The 19,044-nt window shown below is 27.9% G+C and overlaps 6 protein-coding genes across 12 annotated transcripts; 3 read left to right on the top strand and 3 right to left on the bottom strand.

Moving 5' to 3' along the window:
* Positions 1-96: 96 nt before the first annotated feature.
* Positions 97-3,577, bottom strand: LOC117206972 (SWI/SNF-related matrix-associated actin-dependent regulator of chromatin subfamily A-like protein 1). Of its 3 annotated transcripts, none has more exons than XM_033446727.1 (12): positions 3,215-3,577; positions 2,715-2,977; positions 2,488-2,603; positions 2,308-2,414; positions 2,105-2,239; positions 1,847-2,024; positions 1,606-1,769; positions 1,378-1,542; positions 1,115-1,276; positions 887-994; positions 636-810; positions 97-556 (listed from the first exon to the last, which is right to left on the bottom strand). In XM_033446727.1, exons 2-12 carry the CDS (start codon positions 2,857-2,859, stop codon positions 182-184), a joined length of 1,830 nt encoding a protein of 609 aa, XP_033302618.1. In that variant the 5' UTR covers positions 2,860-2,977; positions 3,215-3,577; the 3' UTR covers positions 97-181. The 3 variants fall into 3 exon arrangements, with proteins under 3 accessions (XP_033302618.1, XP_033302617.1, XP_033302616.1); XM_033446725.1 differs by having other exon boundaries at positions 182-556; positions 2,715-3,145; XM_033446726.1 differs by lacking the exon at positions 3,215-3,577 and having other exon boundaries at positions 2,715-3,144.
* An 805-nt stretch (positions 3,578-4,382) lies between these two features.
* On the top strand, positions 4,383-6,659 carry LOC117206952 (serine/threonine-protein phosphatase 2A activator-like). Its single transcript, XM_033446692.1, has 8 exons — positions 4,383-4,701; positions 4,776-4,861; positions 4,972-5,175; positions 5,236-5,453; positions 5,536-5,660; positions 5,750-5,850; positions 5,931-6,038; positions 6,107-6,659. The coding sequence occupies exons 1-8, from the start codon at positions 4,674-4,676 to the stop codon at positions 6,236-6,238; spliced, it is 1,002 nt and encodes a 333-aa protein (XP_033302583.1). The 5' UTR covers positions 4,383-4,673; the 3' UTR covers positions 6,239-6,659.
* An 897-nt stretch (positions 6,660-7,556) lies between these two features.
* On the bottom strand, positions 7,557-10,201 carry LOC117206950 (alpha-methylacyl-CoA racemase). Of its 3 annotated transcripts, none has more exons than XM_033446686.1 (6): positions 9,943-10,201; positions 9,554-9,692; positions 9,327-9,468; positions 9,115-9,258; positions 8,785-9,031; positions 7,557-8,693 (listed from the first exon to the last, which is right to left on the bottom strand). In XM_033446686.1, exons 2-6 carry the CDS (start codon positions 9,659-9,661, stop codon positions 8,186-8,188), a joined length of 1,149 nt encoding a protein of 382 aa, XP_033302577.1. In that variant the 5' UTR covers positions 9,662-9,692; positions 9,943-10,201; the 3' UTR covers positions 7,557-8,185. The 3 variants fall into 3 exon arrangements, with proteins under 3 accessions (XP_033302577.1, XP_033302578.1, XP_033302579.1); XM_033446687.1 differs by having other exon boundaries at positions 9,554-9,678; XM_033446688.1 differs by lacking the exon at positions 9,943-10,201 and having other exon boundaries at positions 9,115-9,234; positions 9,554-9,869.
* Positions 10,202-10,359: 158 nt separating this feature from the next.
* On the top strand, positions 10,360-11,974 carry LOC117206951 (cyclin-Q). 2 transcript variants are annotated; one of them, XM_033446689.1, is made up of 6 exons: positions 10,360-10,517; positions 10,771-10,904; positions 10,974-11,071; positions 11,158-11,376; positions 11,459-11,689; positions 11,770-11,974. In XM_033446689.1, the coding sequence occupies exons 1-6, from the start codon at positions 10,480-10,482 to the stop codon at positions 11,863-11,865; spliced, it is 816 nt and encodes a 271-aa protein (XP_033302580.1). In that variant the 5' UTR covers positions 10,360-10,479; the 3' UTR covers positions 11,866-11,974. The 2 variants fall into 2 exon arrangements, with proteins under 2 accessions (XP_033302580.1, XP_033302581.1); XM_033446690.1 differs by lacking the exon at positions 10,360-10,517 and adding an exon at positions 10,597-10,648.
* A 558-nt stretch (positions 11,975-12,532) lies between these two features.
* Positions 12,533-15,056, top strand: LOC117207018. 2 transcript variants are annotated; one of them, XM_033446823.1, is made up of 4 exons: positions 12,533-12,980; positions 13,176-13,358; positions 13,427-14,582; positions 14,666-15,056. In XM_033446823.1, the coding sequence occupies exons 1-4, from the start codon at positions 12,786-12,788 to the stop codon at positions 14,746-14,748; spliced, it is 1,617 nt and encodes a 538-aa protein (XP_033302714.1). In that variant the 5' UTR covers positions 12,533-12,785; the 3' UTR covers positions 14,749-15,056. The 2 variants fall into 2 exon arrangements, with proteins under 2 accessions (XP_033302714.1, XP_033302715.1); XM_033446824.1 differs by having other exon boundaries at positions 12,897-12,991.
* A 202-nt stretch (positions 15,057-15,258) lies between these two features.
* LOC117207024 (sorting nexin-12) lies at positions 15,259-18,017 on the bottom strand. The gene is made up of 4 exons (XM_033446830.1): positions 17,691-18,017; positions 16,828-16,923; positions 16,539-16,663; positions 15,259-16,441 (listed from the first exon to the last, which is right to left on the bottom strand). Exons 1-4 carry the CDS (start codon positions 17,853-17,855, stop codon positions 16,336-16,338), a joined length of 492 nt encoding a protein of 163 aa, XP_033302721.1. The 5' UTR covers positions 17,856-18,017; the 3' UTR covers positions 15,259-16,335.
* Between the last annotated feature and the right edge of the window lie 1,027 nt (positions 18,018-19,044).

The following is a 19,044-nucleotide window of genomic DNA, read 5'->3' as shown; positions in this document are numbered from 1 at the left end:
TTTTCTTTAATGGATTTTTTAACATTATTAAAATATCCACATTCTTTAATATGAAAAACTTTATTACTATTAATAGCTATGTTTATATACAATATGTAGAAAATAGTTCGTGCTTTTATTATTTGAATGCATTTATACACCTTTCACAATGTAAACAAAATACTGTATAAAAATAAGTTTTTCATTTCATATCATCCCAATCACAAAATTCGAAGTCTTCGTCATTTAAATCAAGTAATTCTTTAAGCTCTTCAGTTGTGGAAAATTGACTTTGTGATGTATTTTTTGTTACATTCTCTTTACTGTGTACTATTTTTCGTGAGTTATCCATAAAACTATCTAAGGTTTTTTGTTCTGAACTGAATGCTTGTACAGTGACATCAATATCTTTTAGAGAAAAATTTTGATCAAGTCCAACCTCGTTCAATACATTCATCTTTTTTTGAATTAACGGCCATAAATAATCGTCTGCTGTTTGTTTTGCAACCAAATATTGAATGATAACACTATTATCTTGACCAATTCTGTGTACCCTATCTTCAGCTTGGCACAATATCTATAATAAAACAGATTATATTAAATGAATCTGATTTTAAGTAATTATGATTTCAAAAAATAAAATAAACGATAAATACTCCAGGATTCCAAAATAGTTCTGCAAAAACTACAAGTTTCGCAGATGTTAATGTAATTCCGGCGTTTGCTGCTGTGATTGATAATACTGCTACCATGCAATCGTCACAGTTTTGAAATTGGTCGATTTGATATTTTCTGCGTTCTGGATTTGTTTTTCCATCAATTCTAATATATCTAAAACGCATAAATAAGTTTTGAATAAATAAAAATTTTATCTTTATACACTAGTGTATGCAGACAGTATAATTACTTTATATCCATAGATTCTGCAACATCACAAATAGCATCCATAACATTTTGATGATGGGCAAATATAATGAACTTTTGTTTATTCATGAACAGCTTGGAAATATAATCACTGAAATAATATTATACATATTAGACAATATTCATTACTATACTAAATAGTTTTATTATATAAAATTGTATTTGTAACTTTAGTGATTATTTACTAAATAAAAATGTTATTTATATATACCATATAGCCTTTTGTTTAGCAACACCAGATTCATTATAGTAGTGCAAAAGAGTACGATGTTTTTCTATACCATTCAGAACCTCTCGCTCTAGTTTCTTGGAAATTTCTACCATTTCTTTAGTACCAACTTTTATTAAGCCTGGATCTAGTATAATAACTTCTCTAAAATTTTTTTAGTAAAATAAACATTTATATTTGTACAAATTCAAATGTATGCTTATGTACTATCCAAATAATCTGATATAAGTATACTTATTCTTCACCTTTTTTTTGCCGGTAATTGATTTAAAACATCATTTTTTAATCTTCGAATTACGCAAGTGCGTTTTAATAATAACTGCAATTCTTGCATGTTTGACGATCCACTAAAGTCCCATCCATATGAAGTTTTTTCTCCTGCACAATACCGAATTCCATATTCTTGATATCTATGTAAAAATAATACTTGTTTACTCATATATAAATTACATATAACGAACATTTTACATTACCCCATAAAATTTGGCATTATAAGATTTATTTGAGAATATAATTCCATGGGTCTTGATAAAGCAGGTGTCCCAGATAGTAAAACAACGTGACGCGCTTGCAGGACTACACATTGTGCAGCGTTAAATCTCGCAGTTTTAAGACTTTTCAATGCATGAGACTCATCCTATACATAAATTTATTTATTCCTGTTATATATATATTCCTATTTATATTTAATCAATATATTGTTTTTTAACATACCAAAATAACAAAACCAAAAATTTGGCGTTCAAACGTGTCCATCGCTCGGACTAGAAGATCATATGTTGTAATAACGATTTTACTACTATCAATACAGTCTTTGGTATTTGCAAATTGGTGAATGTAATGAGCAGGTACAGATGGCAAAAATGTATATATTGCTTCTGCCCATTGATACCTAAATTTTTCAAAATCATTTTTACTATTTGCTTTAATACAATGAAATATATCTATCTAGCATATTCTTCATTGTCAAACCTGACTGAAGCGGGTGTAACAATAAGGAGGGGCCAATTCTTTCTAAAATAATGCGCAATGCCTAGTGCTTGAATGGTCTTTCCTAAACCCATATCATCAGCAATCATACAACGACCACCTTTAGATATTCCATAGCTGAAAATAATAAATTTAATTCTATCCTATTTTAAATTTAAAAACACTTGTAAATCATGTAATTATACCAAACTCCTTCTCGTTGAAAGGGCATTAAATTCCCTACTAACTGAGGATCAATGTCTAATAGATCAATATTTTCAGTATTCATTGAGGTGTCATTTTTCCTGAAAATCTAAAAACATTTCAAATGTATATACATACACATACACACACAAAATACAATATATTATTCTTCAATATAATACCTGAAGGACTGGTTTTGGTAATCCTGTAATTTGTATATCAGATTTGAAATTAATAACCTTTTCTATTACTGTTTCATAGTCTTTTAAAAGAAAATTCCATTGTTTAGTTTTCATATCTAAAATAAAAATATGATATATAACAGGTACCGTTATTTATATATTCTATGTTTAGCAATTAAAATTTATTTATTTATGTTAAATTTAAGAATATATTACTCTTATATTACCATATGATCTGCTTGAAACTTTCTTTATTGCCTCAACAAGTGGAGGAAAATATGATGAAGTTTCTAATACAAATCTTTCATCAGTTAACATATAACATTTTGCTGTAATGCAAGATTTCTGACCAAAAAAATTCTTTGTTGACATAGGATTAAATCGTTCATTTTGTTTATTAAGTTTTCCACTATGCTTGAAGCAATTGTTCTCAGATTTTGCTTTGTAGTCAACATATTTTGATGACGAACCATGTCCAAAAACTTTTGGGCTATTGTGTGATTTATTTTCATTAGTTATGATACTACTATTAGCAGAAGTAATCCTATTTCTTGTATTTGCATTAGGGATTAATGAACTGTTTTTCAATTGAGATTCCTTTCTACGTTGTAAAGCTAACAAACGCTTCTTTTCTATTTCTTCTTGGGAATAACTCATGCTTATAATATAAACTTTATTAAAAAGCTTGTATGATAAAAAAATGTTGATTTTTGTAGTATATACAAACCTGATATATATATATATATAAACGCTTTTTCTTATAAATCGTACACATTCAATATAGTTTTAAAAATAAATGATAATACTGATAATTTCCCATTTTCTTTTATTTCACAATCTAAATTATGTTATCCTGTCATCTTATTCTGCATAATACAGCTTTCACAGTTTGTACAAGATATATAAAAAATATTAATACGTATTTGACGTATTTGATAATTACGTAGTTAGAATTTAAGTCGATTTAAAGTTTGAACACAATTTGTTTACGTAATTTAAGGAAAAATATTTGTCAGTAGTTAACCTGAGTAAATCATCATAAGGAGCGGATATAAACAAAACCACACTCATATACCAAAAGCATAGAAGAAGTTGTCCAGAAATTGAGCCGTGAAAAGTCGTCATGGAAGACGAAAAGGTTCAGTTCTGCGCATGCGTGTCATGGTATGAATGTCTCAGACAGAGACAGAGATACTCTACTCATTTCTGTCTATCTCGCAAAAAAGAGAACTTTATTATCTTTCATGTTGGTTTTTCATGACTCAATTTTCGGATGATTTTCCCTAACGAGTAACAAAACCTGTTTATATGACCGTGAATAATACCACAATAAATGAGATCTATACATAAAATTGATCAATATAATTTAACTTAAAAAGCTCAAACTTAGAGAAATAACTTCCTATTTATAATATTTCAAAATTACGAATCCTAGTATCCCCTAGATTTTGACCACGTGGTTTTATTTATCTTTCCTGATTTGTCTCGCTGATTAAAACACGATCATATAAACAGGTTTCGAAACTCGCTAGAGAAAATCGTCCAAAAATTGAATCGTGTCTAATTATGAAAAATCAACATGGATGATCAACGAAGTTCGCGTTCTTGCGAGACAGACGAAGATGAGCTAAACGTCTCCATCTCTGTCTGAGACATTCAGAACATATCACACATGCGCAGAATGAGAACCTTCTTGTCTTCCATGTTGATTTTTCACAACTAGTCAAAACTCAATTTTTGTACTGTTTTCCCTAGGCTTCGGTATATAAGTGTTGAAACCTGTTTTGTATAATCATGGGTCAAAATATATTTTCAGTAACTTTTGAAGATTTAGTTAACTTTTAGTGGATTTAATGTAAAAAAGATATATGTATGTGCATTATTTAATTTTTCTATAAATTTTTGACCGTACGAAATTTTGTTGTGATCAAAATCAACTTATTGAAAACATTTTTTAATATCTATCTTGTTCAATTTTAACGATTTCAGAGTTGGGTTCGTACGTTTCTATTACGAATGTCCAAAGCAATTTAACTCTTAATAATATACGTTTGCAACTCAAATGTTTTGCATACATCTTATATACATGTGTTTGTATATATAACGTAAATATATCTTCTTTTTTGTTTATTATTCATTATACGTATATTTTCAATGAATAATAACCAAATTCTGTGATAAGTACGATGTCAACGTCAAAGTCACCTGTAAATCGTACGTATTTCAAACATTAATTAAAATAAATATATTTAATAATATCGAGTAATTGCCTTTTAATTATATTGTAGCCGACGATCATGAATTCGTCGTCCCGAAAAAGTCGATTAAAGTACCATCTGATATGGTACTTTGGGAAAAATCTGAAGCATATTTTGTAAGAATTTGCATACTATTTCTTTTTTATTAATGATATTTGATATTATAACAATTTTCAATATTCAAGGATCTTTATCGTATGAAAAAACATGTAAAAATATTTTGTAGGAATACTTGGGATTTATATTGGCCTTAAATGAATCGGTTCAGGGAAAAGCTTTAAATGTTGAATACACACAAAGTCCTACAATAGCCAGTATTGTTCAAATGCTTAATGAATTTGATGAATGGATAACACAGATACCTCCCACTGAGCAGCCCCAACGTTTTGGTAACAAATCGTTTAGAGAATGGCACGAAAGATTACAACAGGTAAATATATATTACTTTTACATAGCCATCTTCAAAATCTATTGATTCATAATATTTCAGAATGGAATAGCAGAATTACAAAAAGTATTGCCAGAAAAATTACATAGAGCAGTTCCAGAAATAGTCCAGTATTTATATGAAGGCTTTGGAAATCCAACGCGTATAGATTATGGTACAGGACATGAAATGGCATTTTTAATGTTTTTATGTTGTATGTTCAAAATTGGTGCTTTCACACAGGATGATAAAGTAGCTGTAGTTGTAAAAATATTTAACAGGTAATTTTTATTGAACTTGATATTCTTACCCTAATATTTTGTGTATTTCCAGAGATTAAAATAGTTTTTGTTTTTTTGTAAGATATCTGGAATTAGTGCGTAGATTACAATTAACTTATCGGATGGAACCAGCAGGTAGTCATGGTGTATGGAGCTTAGATGACTATCAATTTGTCCCATTTATATGGGGAAGTGCTCAATTAATTGGTATTGCCTTGTACTAATTTTTTTATTTTTTATTATAATGTATTTCAAAGATATACATAAATGTACACAAAAAATGATATACATTTCAGGGCATCCTCGTATAGAACCTCGTCATTTTGTTGAACCAGATATTATTCAAGCTTTTAACAAGCAATATATGTTTCTTGGTTGTATTGAATTTATTTCAAAGGTTTGTATACATATATATGCACTTACATATATTGTATTGTTAGCCGTTTTTATATATTTTAAAGGCAAATATTATTTTAGGTAAAGATAGGTCCATTTGCTGAACATTCAAATCAGTTATGGAATGTTAGTGCTGTATCTTCTTGGGTCAAAGTAAATAATGGTCTTATTAAAATGTACAGAGCTGAGGTAAATATTATTGCTAACAACTTATCAATATGATAATTAGATAATGACGTTTTAAACATCATACACAGGTTTTAGCAAAATTTCCTGTTATACAACATGTTTTATTTGGTTCTTTATTATCGATAAAACCGGCGTCTGTTCCACCTGTTAAAAGGGGACCTCGTCGAGATCAACCATTACAACCACCACCGACTCAGTAATAGTATTGTACAAATACGCTTCATATCTGTTGATGTAGTTTGTAACAAATATCCGGTATTTATAATGAAACTATGTTGCAATTGTATGCTAAATTTCAAGATATATGACACAAATAATTGTATTATGTTGCTTTTATGCTGCACCAATTTTTCCATTGTTAAATCGTAAAATATATGTGTTTTATATATAAATTTTATTTGTAAATTATTAAAAATTTATTTTAGGAAATGTCAGTCATATTAGTTAACAATGTGTTAGTAATTATCTAAGATAATCTAGAAATTAGTTAACATGATTATTTATTGTAAATAAAATTAATCAGTTACAAAAAATGGTTCATAATATGTAACACACATTGTCACGAGAATTGCTTCAATATGAATACTTACATACTTTAAAATAGATTACTTTTTAATTTCACCCAGTTAGTAGCAATTCGTTTGTATACAGACACAACCGCTAACAAGCATCTTCTTGTATGATAGAATAAATATTGTATCACTAACAAGTGCTTTTATAATAATATATAATACAGCTATATATATATAATATAAATATAATAATCTATATATTAATATAATAATACTGCTTTCTCAATTATAAATAATTCAACATAATATATATGTAAATATGTAAAGTGAACTATCCACTATAAACTATTAAGATATATATTACACATAAGATACACACAAAAGAAACACATGAGGCCATCATCGGTAAAGCTATTAGCACGATTGCAAAGAAAGCTATTTTTGAGCTAAATTCTTAAATTATTAAATATTATAAGTAATAGACAGCATATTTTTAGGATTACTTAGAATTTTAATTTAATGCACACTTAATAACCAGAGATGTGTTATAAATTCAGTATTTCTAAAGGGCAATTTGGAAATATATTATAACAGTACAAATTGCCGAAGTTTCTGACCAGGAGGAATATCACGATCTTTCCGGAAAAACGAGCATCTCGTGTCAGTTCAGGTTATGCCCTTACCAGAAGAAGGTGTATGGAAGGGTAGTCCTGACACTCAGGGTACCGTTGATTAGAAAATTAAATTTTGATAACAACCAATCAACGTGCATTCTGAATACATGAGACAAACCTCGGACATTCTGAGAACACAAACATTCTTCCCCCATTGACTTATACAGGTATTTTCCAATTTTTGTAGAAGTCAAACGTTCTCAAACATTTATACAAGCAAGATACACTGTAAACTTTCAACTGTAAACATTCAATCCTCAAATAGGGGCATAATCACGTGCGTAACTTTTATAGTGTATCAGCTTATTTAAGTGTATTAAAGTTTAATTGTATATCGTTAAACAATGAAAGTGCAATTTTTCATTTCTTCCCCATAAATATACATACACTGTGCCTGAAGAACATACAATTATTCAGAGCACGTTGTTCATGTCGACCTTCAAGAGTTAACAGGGACAGCCATGTCCATGCATAAGAAATGAAACATGCACAAAATATACGTCATAGGAATAATATTTATTTTGATATTATTTTCTGTAAATTCTGACAGAAACAATAAAAGATACCAAAGTCATGTTGCACAAATTATCATTAGTATCGATACTTTATTTTCTTGATGACAATAAGTTGCATTAAAAAAATATAAAAATATGATTACTGATAGTTTTGATTGTCATTAAATAGAGTAATTAGTAATCTTTAATATAAACTGCTAGCTTTTCGCTTTTTAGGACACTAACAACCTTTCTTATATTATTACATGAATTAACAAATATATGTAAACATTTTAATGAAAATAAATTACATGCTTAACACGTTGACGCCGGTGCCCGAATTCACTATCTGCTTCGTGGGGCAATGCTGGATCACTACCTATATTGTGAAATACATGTGTGACCCATCGCAGCCCCTCGTGACAGACACGTGTGACCCGCCGATGGCGCACGCCGGCGTCAACGTGTTAAAGTTTAGAATGTTTCATTCCTTGATTAACAATTCCATTTGCTATTAAATTAACAATTTCTTCTGGTTTAAAATCTAATTCAGTAAGAATTTCTGTAGTGTGCTCACCCAATTTAGCATTTCTTTCATGTTTTTTAGACATTCCAGGAGTACGAGATAAACGTGGAGCAGGATTTGGAGTTACCAAACCATTGTCTCCAGTCTTAAATATATTTCTTTCCTTATTGTGTGCATGTGATGCAACATCTTTTAAATTTAGAACAGGTGTTACGCAAGCATCTGTACCATCAAATATGGCACACCATTCTGCTTGAGTCTTTTGTTTGAATATCTTTTCTAATTTTTCACGGCTTTCTTCAAAATTCTCAAATTGTGGCATTTCATGAGATGAAATTCCAAGTTTCTCTAAAAATATCTCATAAAACTTAGGTTCAATTGCTCCAACGCACATATATTGTTTATCTTTTGTTTCATAAGTATCATAAAAGTGTGTTCCAGAATCTAATCTATTTGTAAGAAATATTATTTAATTATTTATTTATATGAAACCATTAAAAAAATAGGAAATAGATAATGATACAACTTAGAGATCCTTACATATTTTTACCACGAGGATTTCCCCATAATCCAGGCACATTTTGAGATCTAAAGAACCAACTGCCTAGATATGCAGATCCATCTACCATTGATGCATCAATCACTTGACCAATACCACTCTTGCTACGTTCAAATAATGCTAGTATTATACCAAAAGCACACATTAATCCACCACCAGCAAAATCAGCTACTAAATTGACTGGTGGTGTTGGTTTCTGATTGTGACGTCCAAATAATGATAATAAACCTGAACATTATCAAAAGCAGTTTAGTAAATATGCCTTACTTAAAATAAAATAAGCTAGAATACATATGTTGTTTTTAAATTACCAGATAAAGCTAAATAATTTATATCATGTCCAGCCATATTAGCATAAGGTCCATTATGCCCAAATCCTGTTAACCTGGCATATATCAACCTCTTGTTTATTCCCATAAGTTCTTCTGGTCCTAGTTTCATTCTTTCCATTACTCCTATTTTAATATTAATCAATATTTAAAAGATATATATAACAATAATATATTTATTAAAGAATACAAACCAGGTCTATAAGGGTCTATAAGCACATCACTTTGATTGATCAATTTCCTAAATATATTAGAACCTTCATAAACTTTTAAATTTAACGCAATTGATCTTTTTCCATGACCCAGACAATCAATGGCATTATAAGATCCATAAATCTATAAAAAAATAAATATTTAAAAATTGATATATACATGACCAAAAAACGAGCTTAAAACATGATCGCCTAATCATTAGTTATACCTTGTCCACTCTGATTACAGATGCACCAAATTGGGCTAATATCATTCCACAAAAAGGGCCTGGTGCTAGCCCAGCTAATTCTAATACATTTATACCTTTTAAAGGCATATTTGTGATCTGTAAAACTGCGCCATGAAAACTAACATAGAATGAGTTCACACTTTTTTAATTACAATTGTATCAAAGTTAATTATGCAATCTTACATAGTAACAGAAATCAATGTGAATAATTAATTCAACGATACTAAAACTTATTAAATTTCTTTAAGAAATGATGAAATCTTTTTTACAGATAAATGAAAATTCATTTTTAATTAAACGAGGTACATATTACATTGTTAACAAATTATTTAAATACATTTGTATGAATATAAAAACTATACTCTTACGATACAGAGTGGTCCAGTTAAATGGAATCACTTATATATCTTCTCCATTTATTGTTGTATGAAGGTACATTATTTTAAGGACCACGCGTAATGGTAGAATTAGTTTTTTCTTATGATTTTTTTTTTGCGAGATTTCAAGGTCATTATTATTTTTTAAAAATAGAACCATATATCTATTTTTCAATATTCTTGCAGAGCATGGAAAAACGAAGTCAACCTTCTTTATTCAACCTTAATAACCATACTATTCTCATCATTTAATTTTAAGATATTTTCGTTTGAAGGGTACATACAAAATATCAGATAATATTTATTTTTAACAGCTTCCATTCATTTCTAATTTCTGAGGATCAGTAATTCTAGAATCTTTATCGGATATAGTTATTTTAATATTGGTATTAAAGTCACTAAGGAAAGGGAATATATTAACTGGTAACACTGATACGCAGTGTGCAATAAATAAATACATATTGTAACCTGTAACAAAACAAATTACATTAATTGTAGACAAATTCAAATAGAATATATATCACCAAAATGAATCCGACGGAACCTACTAGTACGGAAACTTTAAGGTACTTTAAGGAAATACATGAATTATTTGAAATAAATTTCTTTGCGAAATTTTGACTGTACGCCGGCTCGTGATTTTTATAACTTACTTTACAACAATGTTTAATGAATTTCATTTCCCAGATAAAGTATAGTATGTTAAACATATATTATTTTCTTTGATTAAGTCAATTTTTACAATATTTTTAGTAATACTATATGTATGCATATATACAATTTGTAATAAATTAAAAATAATATATTGTATCCATACAGTTCCAAAATGAAAGACGTTATTGATGTATTAGCTATGCAACGGGAGAAGAGAAACACTTTGCAAAAGAGCATTACGATTGATTACACAAAGAGCAGTGATAGTTTTACAATTTCACGATTTATATTTGAATGTGGTAAGTTCTTTGATTATTTAGTTTTATATTGTAATAGTGGAAAGTGATATTAACCTTTATAAATTATAGGTTTAAAACTGGAAGCTCATCCTCTGACTATTGCTACAGCTGCAACATTGTATCATAGGTTTACAAAAGAAGCTGTTCCAGGAGGTTATGATAATTGTGTAAATAATTAATTTACAATATCAATTAAAGTTTCAAATATATGTCCTTTATAATTTATATTTACATAGATGTGCATGTGTTTCAGCTAATTGCTGCTACTTGTCTTTACTTAGCAGGAAAAGTGAAAGATGATAATTTGAAAATTAGAGATGTAATGAATGTATCTTACAGCACATTACATAGAGGATCACAACCATTAGAATTAGGAGATCAATATTGGAGCATGAGAGATGCAATTGTCCAAGCAGAACTTTTAATTATGCGTATGCTCAAGTTTCAAGTGACTCCTGTACATCCGCACAAAGTCAGTAGTAAATGCATATAATTTATGTTAATTAAAATATAAACCATAAATAATTATTCTAAATAAGAAAATATTATTTTAGTATATGTTACATTATTTACGATCTTTGCAAGCATGGTTTGGAGAGGAAGAATGGTCTAAATATCCAGTTGCAAAAACAAGCATGGCACTTTTACAAGATTTTCATCATTCCCCAGCTATACTTGATTATCCACCAAATTTAATAGCAATCGCTTGTATTAATTTGTCACTTCAAATTTATGGTGTAGTAGTACCATTAATGGACGAATGTGACCAGCAACCTTGGTTTAATGTAACAATTAAGAACATTTTTAAATTTATGAAGATCAGGAATTAGTTAAAAGCATAAGGTAAAGTTATTATCTTTTCCAGGTCTTCTGTAAAGACCTAACAAGAGATAAACTTTGGGAGATAATGGAGAAAGTTATGGCAGCATACGATGAAGAACCAGAAACTAGAGACAACTGAAGCATTTCAGTGATATTTGAGTTCATTGTATATTAACACAAGTTCGACGTTTTTATAAAACTTGGTATTGAAAGAGTACAAATATAAATCAAGGCCATCAAACAGAATATTTCTGATTTTGTGTTTTGTATTTTTCTATACCATTAATATTATTTTTAAATTAAAAGACAATGATATTTGAAATATAAGAAAATAGTATGGAAAAAGCGACGTGCATTTTTTATTTTACCAATATGCAAACTGATAGTATTCATTATAATATAAAATAAATTAATTACTTCTTTATAATAAAATCATAATACATTATAGAGATTTGAAAAGTTTAATTACTTAATTAATATTAAAATATTTAGAAAATTAAGAAATTTTAGAACATCAAAATTTTTAATAACATCAAATTGTTTCTATATTTCATATAAATTTTTGCATATTTTGAATTTAATAATGTAGAAAAAAGTGGCAGGTAATTCTTGATAGATCCCAATTAATAATTATTACTCAACATTCCAAAATAACATATATTGACAAAATTTATATGTATAAAATCTTTACCTAAAGTTTAACTAGCATAATAAATTATAGAAAAATCAATTTATTATACAATACAGTTTGAGTTCTGACATGTGTGAAGTTAGTTGCTGGCAAATCGCTATTGTGTGGTCAAATATATATATAGATATAAGTAAAATTATTTTCGTATGATTACAAAAAAATACTTATTTGTTTGATTCTAACATTGATATAAAACCTAATGTCTATTTATATTCATGTTATAAAATAATAAATGGGCATTTGAGTCACAAGAAAGTCGAACATCGAATATTATTGCCCGGTGAATATTTACGGCATTTGTCAGTGAGAAGTTTGAAATAGTTTTACATAAAATTTTGATAAGAAATTGTTCTCAATCCATCATAACGATGGATCAAATGGAAAGATTTTTACCATTTACGGTGAAACGAGAACAGGAAGAGTTTGATATTTGGGATAGCGATGATAACACTAGTCTCGAAGATATTAACAATCTTCTTTCAATTTCAATACCTTCACTTTCAGCGAACAAATTTCATATTCCCACTGATCTGAATGATGAATTTCTTCGACTGACTACTACGGCATGTTTTCTGTAAAAAATCCATTAAACACTTCGATATATTAAAATTTAAATATAATATTAAATATTTGAATTTAAAAATTATTTTTGTAATTTATAATTAATTAATTAAATACAGATATATATCTGTAAAGTATAAAAATATTTAATTATGTTTTAATTCAATGTTTTGTATTATATTAAATTTAAATTACAGGTTCGTACTATATATTTTTCCTATTTACATAAATGCTTACTTAGCAATTACATCCTTTGTTATAAGGAGAAGAATGAAGAGATTCCAAGTAATCAGTTGAAAATGTGTGCAAATCAAATGGAATTACTTGCAGTTCGATCATCTTTAGAAACCACTTTATACAGGCAAAATATATTGAAATTGGTAATTCTGTTTATTGATGTAGTTTGATCTGATAAGTTGATTAATAGTTGAAATTAAGATATTTATAGATTTCAGATGTAAAATCACATACATCAGAGAAAAAAGCCTATAAAAAATTAGTGATATTTTTGAAAACCGCACCATCTAAGGTAGACATTGGAGTTCAAACAATTAATTCATGGGCGGAGTTAGAAAGGGCAGATAACATTCAAAGTATATGTATCACCTCTAATTGTGAAGAATTGTCCTCAACAAAGGAAATATTAAAGCATAAAGAAGAGGATGATATAAATGATGAAAATGAAGACTATATGGATGATATATCTTCTCAATTGACTGTCTGTAATAATACAGCTTCACCTACTGTCAATTCTACTAGTCTTAATGATGTAGAAAACGATAAATTCAATGATTTAGATGAAGAGACATGCAATAAAATGATAGTGGATGAAGAAACAATAAAAGAAGAAGATAGCAATATTTTTAGTTGTATACAAGATAATTCTAATATTCAAGTTACAAATCAATCCAATGTTCAAATTGATGATGAGAATTCACAGGATTCTCTTTTGCAACACATGGAAGATATGTTTTGTGACAGTGATGATAGTAGTGATCTTATGACATTAATTGAGAAACATTCAGGCGTTACTAAAGCTAATATGGATAAAGAAATTAATGCTCTTCTCCCACATAATTCTAATGGTTCTATTAACACGGCTAAAAGTAATGACATAAAGATTAACTCGGTTAAGAACACTAACATAAAAACATCAAATACAAGTACAGGAAAGTATAGTTTTAGTTATTATAAAGAGATGAAAACCAGAGAAAGTAATAATAAATCATCATCAACAGAAAATGAGACAACAGAAAACAAGCAAAAACGTAGAATAAACAATATTTGGCTTGTTGAACGTGTATATCAAGTATCAAAACTAAAGGCAAGAATGACAGAATTATCTTTAAAAGATTGTAGAAGACATAGAAGAGTTAAGGAAAAATTTATTGAATTATTTGGAGAAAGTGATGATGAAGGTATGATAACAGATTCACCAATTTGTATAGAAGAACATTTAGCAGCATGTAAAGAAAGAATAGCACCATGGATTGTAAAATACTTAATGCCATTCTATAAGAAACGAAGAATAAAAAATAGACAGCTCTTTAAAGTAGTTGCCAAGCATATAGCTGATATGCTTATTATCGAGAATACATTTCCTGGTTAGTATCTACTGAAATATTTTATTAAAATATTTAATAAAAATATCCTCATATGCGGTACATACTTTATTTCTATTTTCCAGAACAAGACTGTGTAAGCAAGTATATAGAAACATACTTCAAAAATAAAAAATTCATTAGAACTAAACAGGATGTATATTTATAAACATTTGTTACATAGTTTAATCTATTAAATAAAAGAAATGTCACAGAACATTTTACATAACACGAATTATCAACATTGTATTTGTTTAAATTTCAGAGGTTCTAAGCTTGAGATTAACAAAGGGCATAATTACATATTTCATCATAAAGACAATGTGTTAAATATTACTTATGTAAATGTGTTTAAGATGTCTGCAATATCAATAGAAAAGAATAATAATTTTGTGAGTTGTTTCTAGCAATCTTTTAATTTGTTAAGAAATAATGAAGTTTGAATTTACAACACTACTTCTTTTTTATTGAAAGTTACATATACTTTTTAATCAAAATAAACACTGACAAATCCCGTTTGTGTTAAGATTTTCTTATTTAAATATTAGAGCTCTAAAAGTGACATTTAAGTCACAGTCTTAATTTTTTGTATGTTCCTTATTATTTATATTGATAGACAATATTTCTTATGTGAATGTTACATGTGCACTTGTTTATACACAAATATATTTATTATATATTAATGAGAGAAGAAATATATTTAATGAAAGTTCTTCTGTAATACAAATTATAACTTAATTGAAACACTGTAAAATAGTTTAATCTATGCCCTGTACATAGTCCCTTTGATAATTATAAATATTTAAAAAGTGTTGCTTCTAATGTAAGTTTAGAAAATATGAAAACACAATATATATACAAATTATTAATTTTACTTTTATATCCAGTACAGAAGTAATATCATTCCTGTATCCTATTCTCATAATAAAACAAGGAGCGTAACAAGAAGATTCAGAACACCTTAATCATATATATATTTTATCATTAATAAACAAGGATCTAAGTTTAGTAAATTTTAGATTTTTAACAGTATTTCTTATGCAGTGAATATCAAATTATAAACAATTTTTAAGAGGTTTACCTTCATTCTCAAATCAATTTATCTTATCCACTTATTTGCAATAGCACTGTTTACAAATGAACTTATTGCTACTTACGAGTTATCCAATAGAAAACAATGTAGTATAGTTAATTATTCAATTTATTTTACTAAATTGATACTATTCATATACAAAAAAGAGTGATAAAAAGTTATTAAAGAAGGTCAAATTTGTATTATGTTTTCTATTGAACAACTTGTAAATAAATAATTTTTATCTTAATATTTTATTTTTTAAGCCATATTTTGCAATCCATAAATTTTGTATATTTATATATTAATTGATTTGTTGTATACAACATTATATTGCAATTTCTGAAAATGATAAATATCAATGTTATAAGTTTTTTTATCAAACTACAGTATTATTAAAAGAGGAAAGATTAAAAGAAAAAAACTTAGTTAATTTTTCCCTATGACTGATAATGATATGAATAATAAGATCCTTCTAAATATTTAGTTATGTGTTTGAAACACAATTTTTACAAAGCAAATTCTGGTTGAACATCACAGTGTGAAAAGCTCGATTAAATATTGCATAAATACAGAAGGATCTTAATAAATTTTAGACTTAAAGATTTAAGATAACTTTTCAAATATAACTTTACATATTGAAGGTGGGGAGGAAAATATACTTGCAATAAGTCTTATTGTAACTTATGTATTACGTATTTTTCCAGGTACGTAGTTCTTGTCTATTACAGGTTCTTGCAGAAACATATGTAAACACCGTTCATTCTGTGCTAATGGATGTCCTGCTATTCTGAAATATCAGGTAAGATTTCTGTATAATTCATCCAATATTTTTACATATTAAAAATAAATGGAATGTATATTTAACTTGGTTAATATGTACTTACTTATTAACAAAAGCTTCTAGACCTTTCCTTCGATCTTCAATAAAATCTTCTTCAAAAATACCATCATCTCCTCGAAAAGGCATCTGACGCTTCCAAGCTTTTCCTGGTAATGGAGGCACTACTATCTGTAAGTTCATTAACATTTTCTATTTACTAATACTGTTTTTTTCTAGTAAAAAATAAAACGTATTGATTTTTCTAACTCTGTTATGAGATATTAATATTATCTTTGATTTAAAGGAATTTATCTTTTACTTTTATTTGTTTTACATATACTTTACCAACTGACCTTGCTATCTCTTTCTAGTTCAGTCCTCAGCCATTCAAAATCACTGTATCTTCTTCTTACTGTGGAATCTTTTACTTTAAAAACTGGTAGATTTGTCTGAAATAAAGAATTATTTTTTATAATTCATTTATTCAACATTTCAAATATAATACAAAAGAAGGAATGTAATATAAAATTTATATTTAATTCTATTTAAAAGAACAAGAAGATCATAAGATACATATAATAATATTTTAGAATAATTTCAATATAAATTTTACAAAAAATTTGCTTATGTATATTATTATCCCCTGAATTCTGGAATGCGATTCATATATATTAATCTAAGGCCTATAACTGGTTTCAACAGTATACATATTTTTGTATCTACCCAATTTTATCATTAACAGTAAGATAGCAGACACAGCCCATGATAGATTTGGTTAATGTCCACAATAAAATTAGCAGTCCTAATAACGCCATCACTAGTATTACTTTCGTATTAAAAAACAAAATTAATGTGAAAAAAGAATATTGAAAACATAAAAATTTTTTAATAATCTTTCATAAATTATTAAACAAGGCTTAACAATACCGTGACTGTATATACATAAGTATTAACCGCAATACGAAATTTTTTTCACAGAAAATATTATTAATTGCAGAAAAAATTTATTAATTTATTGAGTCGACGAATAAATAGGAATTAAACAAATTTTATACTTGGAGAAATACAAAGTTTATATATTTAAATAACAATACGATATCTTATACATCGAAACTGCAAGAGAACCTGACATCAAAATGAAAAAAATGGTCGGTTATGTTCATTAACTGACAAAGAATGAAATTATGAAATAAAACAATAAGGGCCTATCACTCACCCTCATGCGAACTTCATAATCGGTATACCGTTTCTTGCCGACGCCGTGTGTGATTGGATTAATCACGTCAATTTCGAGAAAATTTGCAGGCGCTGCATAAGCGTCGTCCAGTGTTTGTTTTTTAACATTTAAACGACGTGTAGCGTCCACTGTCGTATCCGCCATACCTTTTTCAACAGTAAATTAATTAAACCGCTTAAAGACCACCTAAGAAACACAAATCCGATACAGTGAATAACGAAACTTCGTCAAATGACAGCGGTGAGAAACTTGACACAATTTGTTCTCATGTGTTATATCTGTGATCATGGCACGAAGAAATGGACGTAGAGAGGAAACCCACGAACTAAACTCACAGTTAGTAATGAGTTGTCAAATACGATCGTGGTTTTTAACTGTGGCGAAAAATTTGATCTTTGAATAGGAGTCAATACACTGATACTCCTTAAAAATTTTGGAAATCTTTGAAATCTTGAAGGTCTTTTAAGTCTTGGAAGTCTTGGTTACTTTAATAAATCTTGAAAGCTTAACACGTAGTCAATATTTTACAAGTATTTTGAATATTTCATTGTCATAAGATATTAAACAAAATCTAAAATGTCTGAGGTATCGGAAATGTATTCCAATGCAACTTTCAAGACTTTCAAGACTTACAAGATTTCCAAGGCTTATAAGACTTTCAAGAGTTATAGGGCATCGAATCCTATTCGAAGTGATTCAACATTTTGACGGTCTTGAAAAATATCGAATCGTTCCGAAACTAATTGTGAGATTCGAATACCAATTACTACTTGCAGCTGTATCATCTATTAAATAACATTATTAAAGGTTAACGTTTCTGTTGTGTTTGTATTCAAAGATATTAGATTGTTCTTGTCAAGGCCAACAATTTTTTAAACGACGAAAGCATATACTTATGTACTTTCATTCATTCAAACTTGTTTAAATAAATTTACTAATAAACTCAAATCTGAAGTTTTTGGTAAGTTTTGAATATCGAGTGAATTAAACTAAAAAAGTATTATATTTTTATATGAGGTTTAATATTGTCTCATTGAAAAAAGAAATCTGTTTTATTAACAAATTCCTTTCTTCTTAATTTTCTTCAATATCTAACTAAAAGCAGTATTTGTTTGAATGTTCTATTATTTTATAGAAATTCATATAAAAAGCTACGAATTTTTCGAATAGTCTAATAATTAAACAATCGAGATGGTAAATAATGTGTGCTAAAAGTGAAGAAGAAGGATACAAATGTATCGAATTAGTTAAATTAAAGATTACATTGATACCTTGAACAAAAGTGGCGCTTACAAATTTTGGTTCTATGTATTTTATACGATAGCTCTAACAG

This window comes from Bombus bifarius, unplaced genomic scaffold, assembly GCF_011952205.1.
Source record: "Bombus bifarius isolate JDL3187 unplaced genomic scaffold, Bbif_JDL3187 scf7180000008014, whole genome shotgun sequence".
NCBI lineage: Eukaryota > Metazoa > Arthropoda > Insecta > Hymenoptera > Apidae > Bombus > Bombus bifarius.
This window is presented reverse-complemented; position numbering and strand designations above follow the sequence as displayed.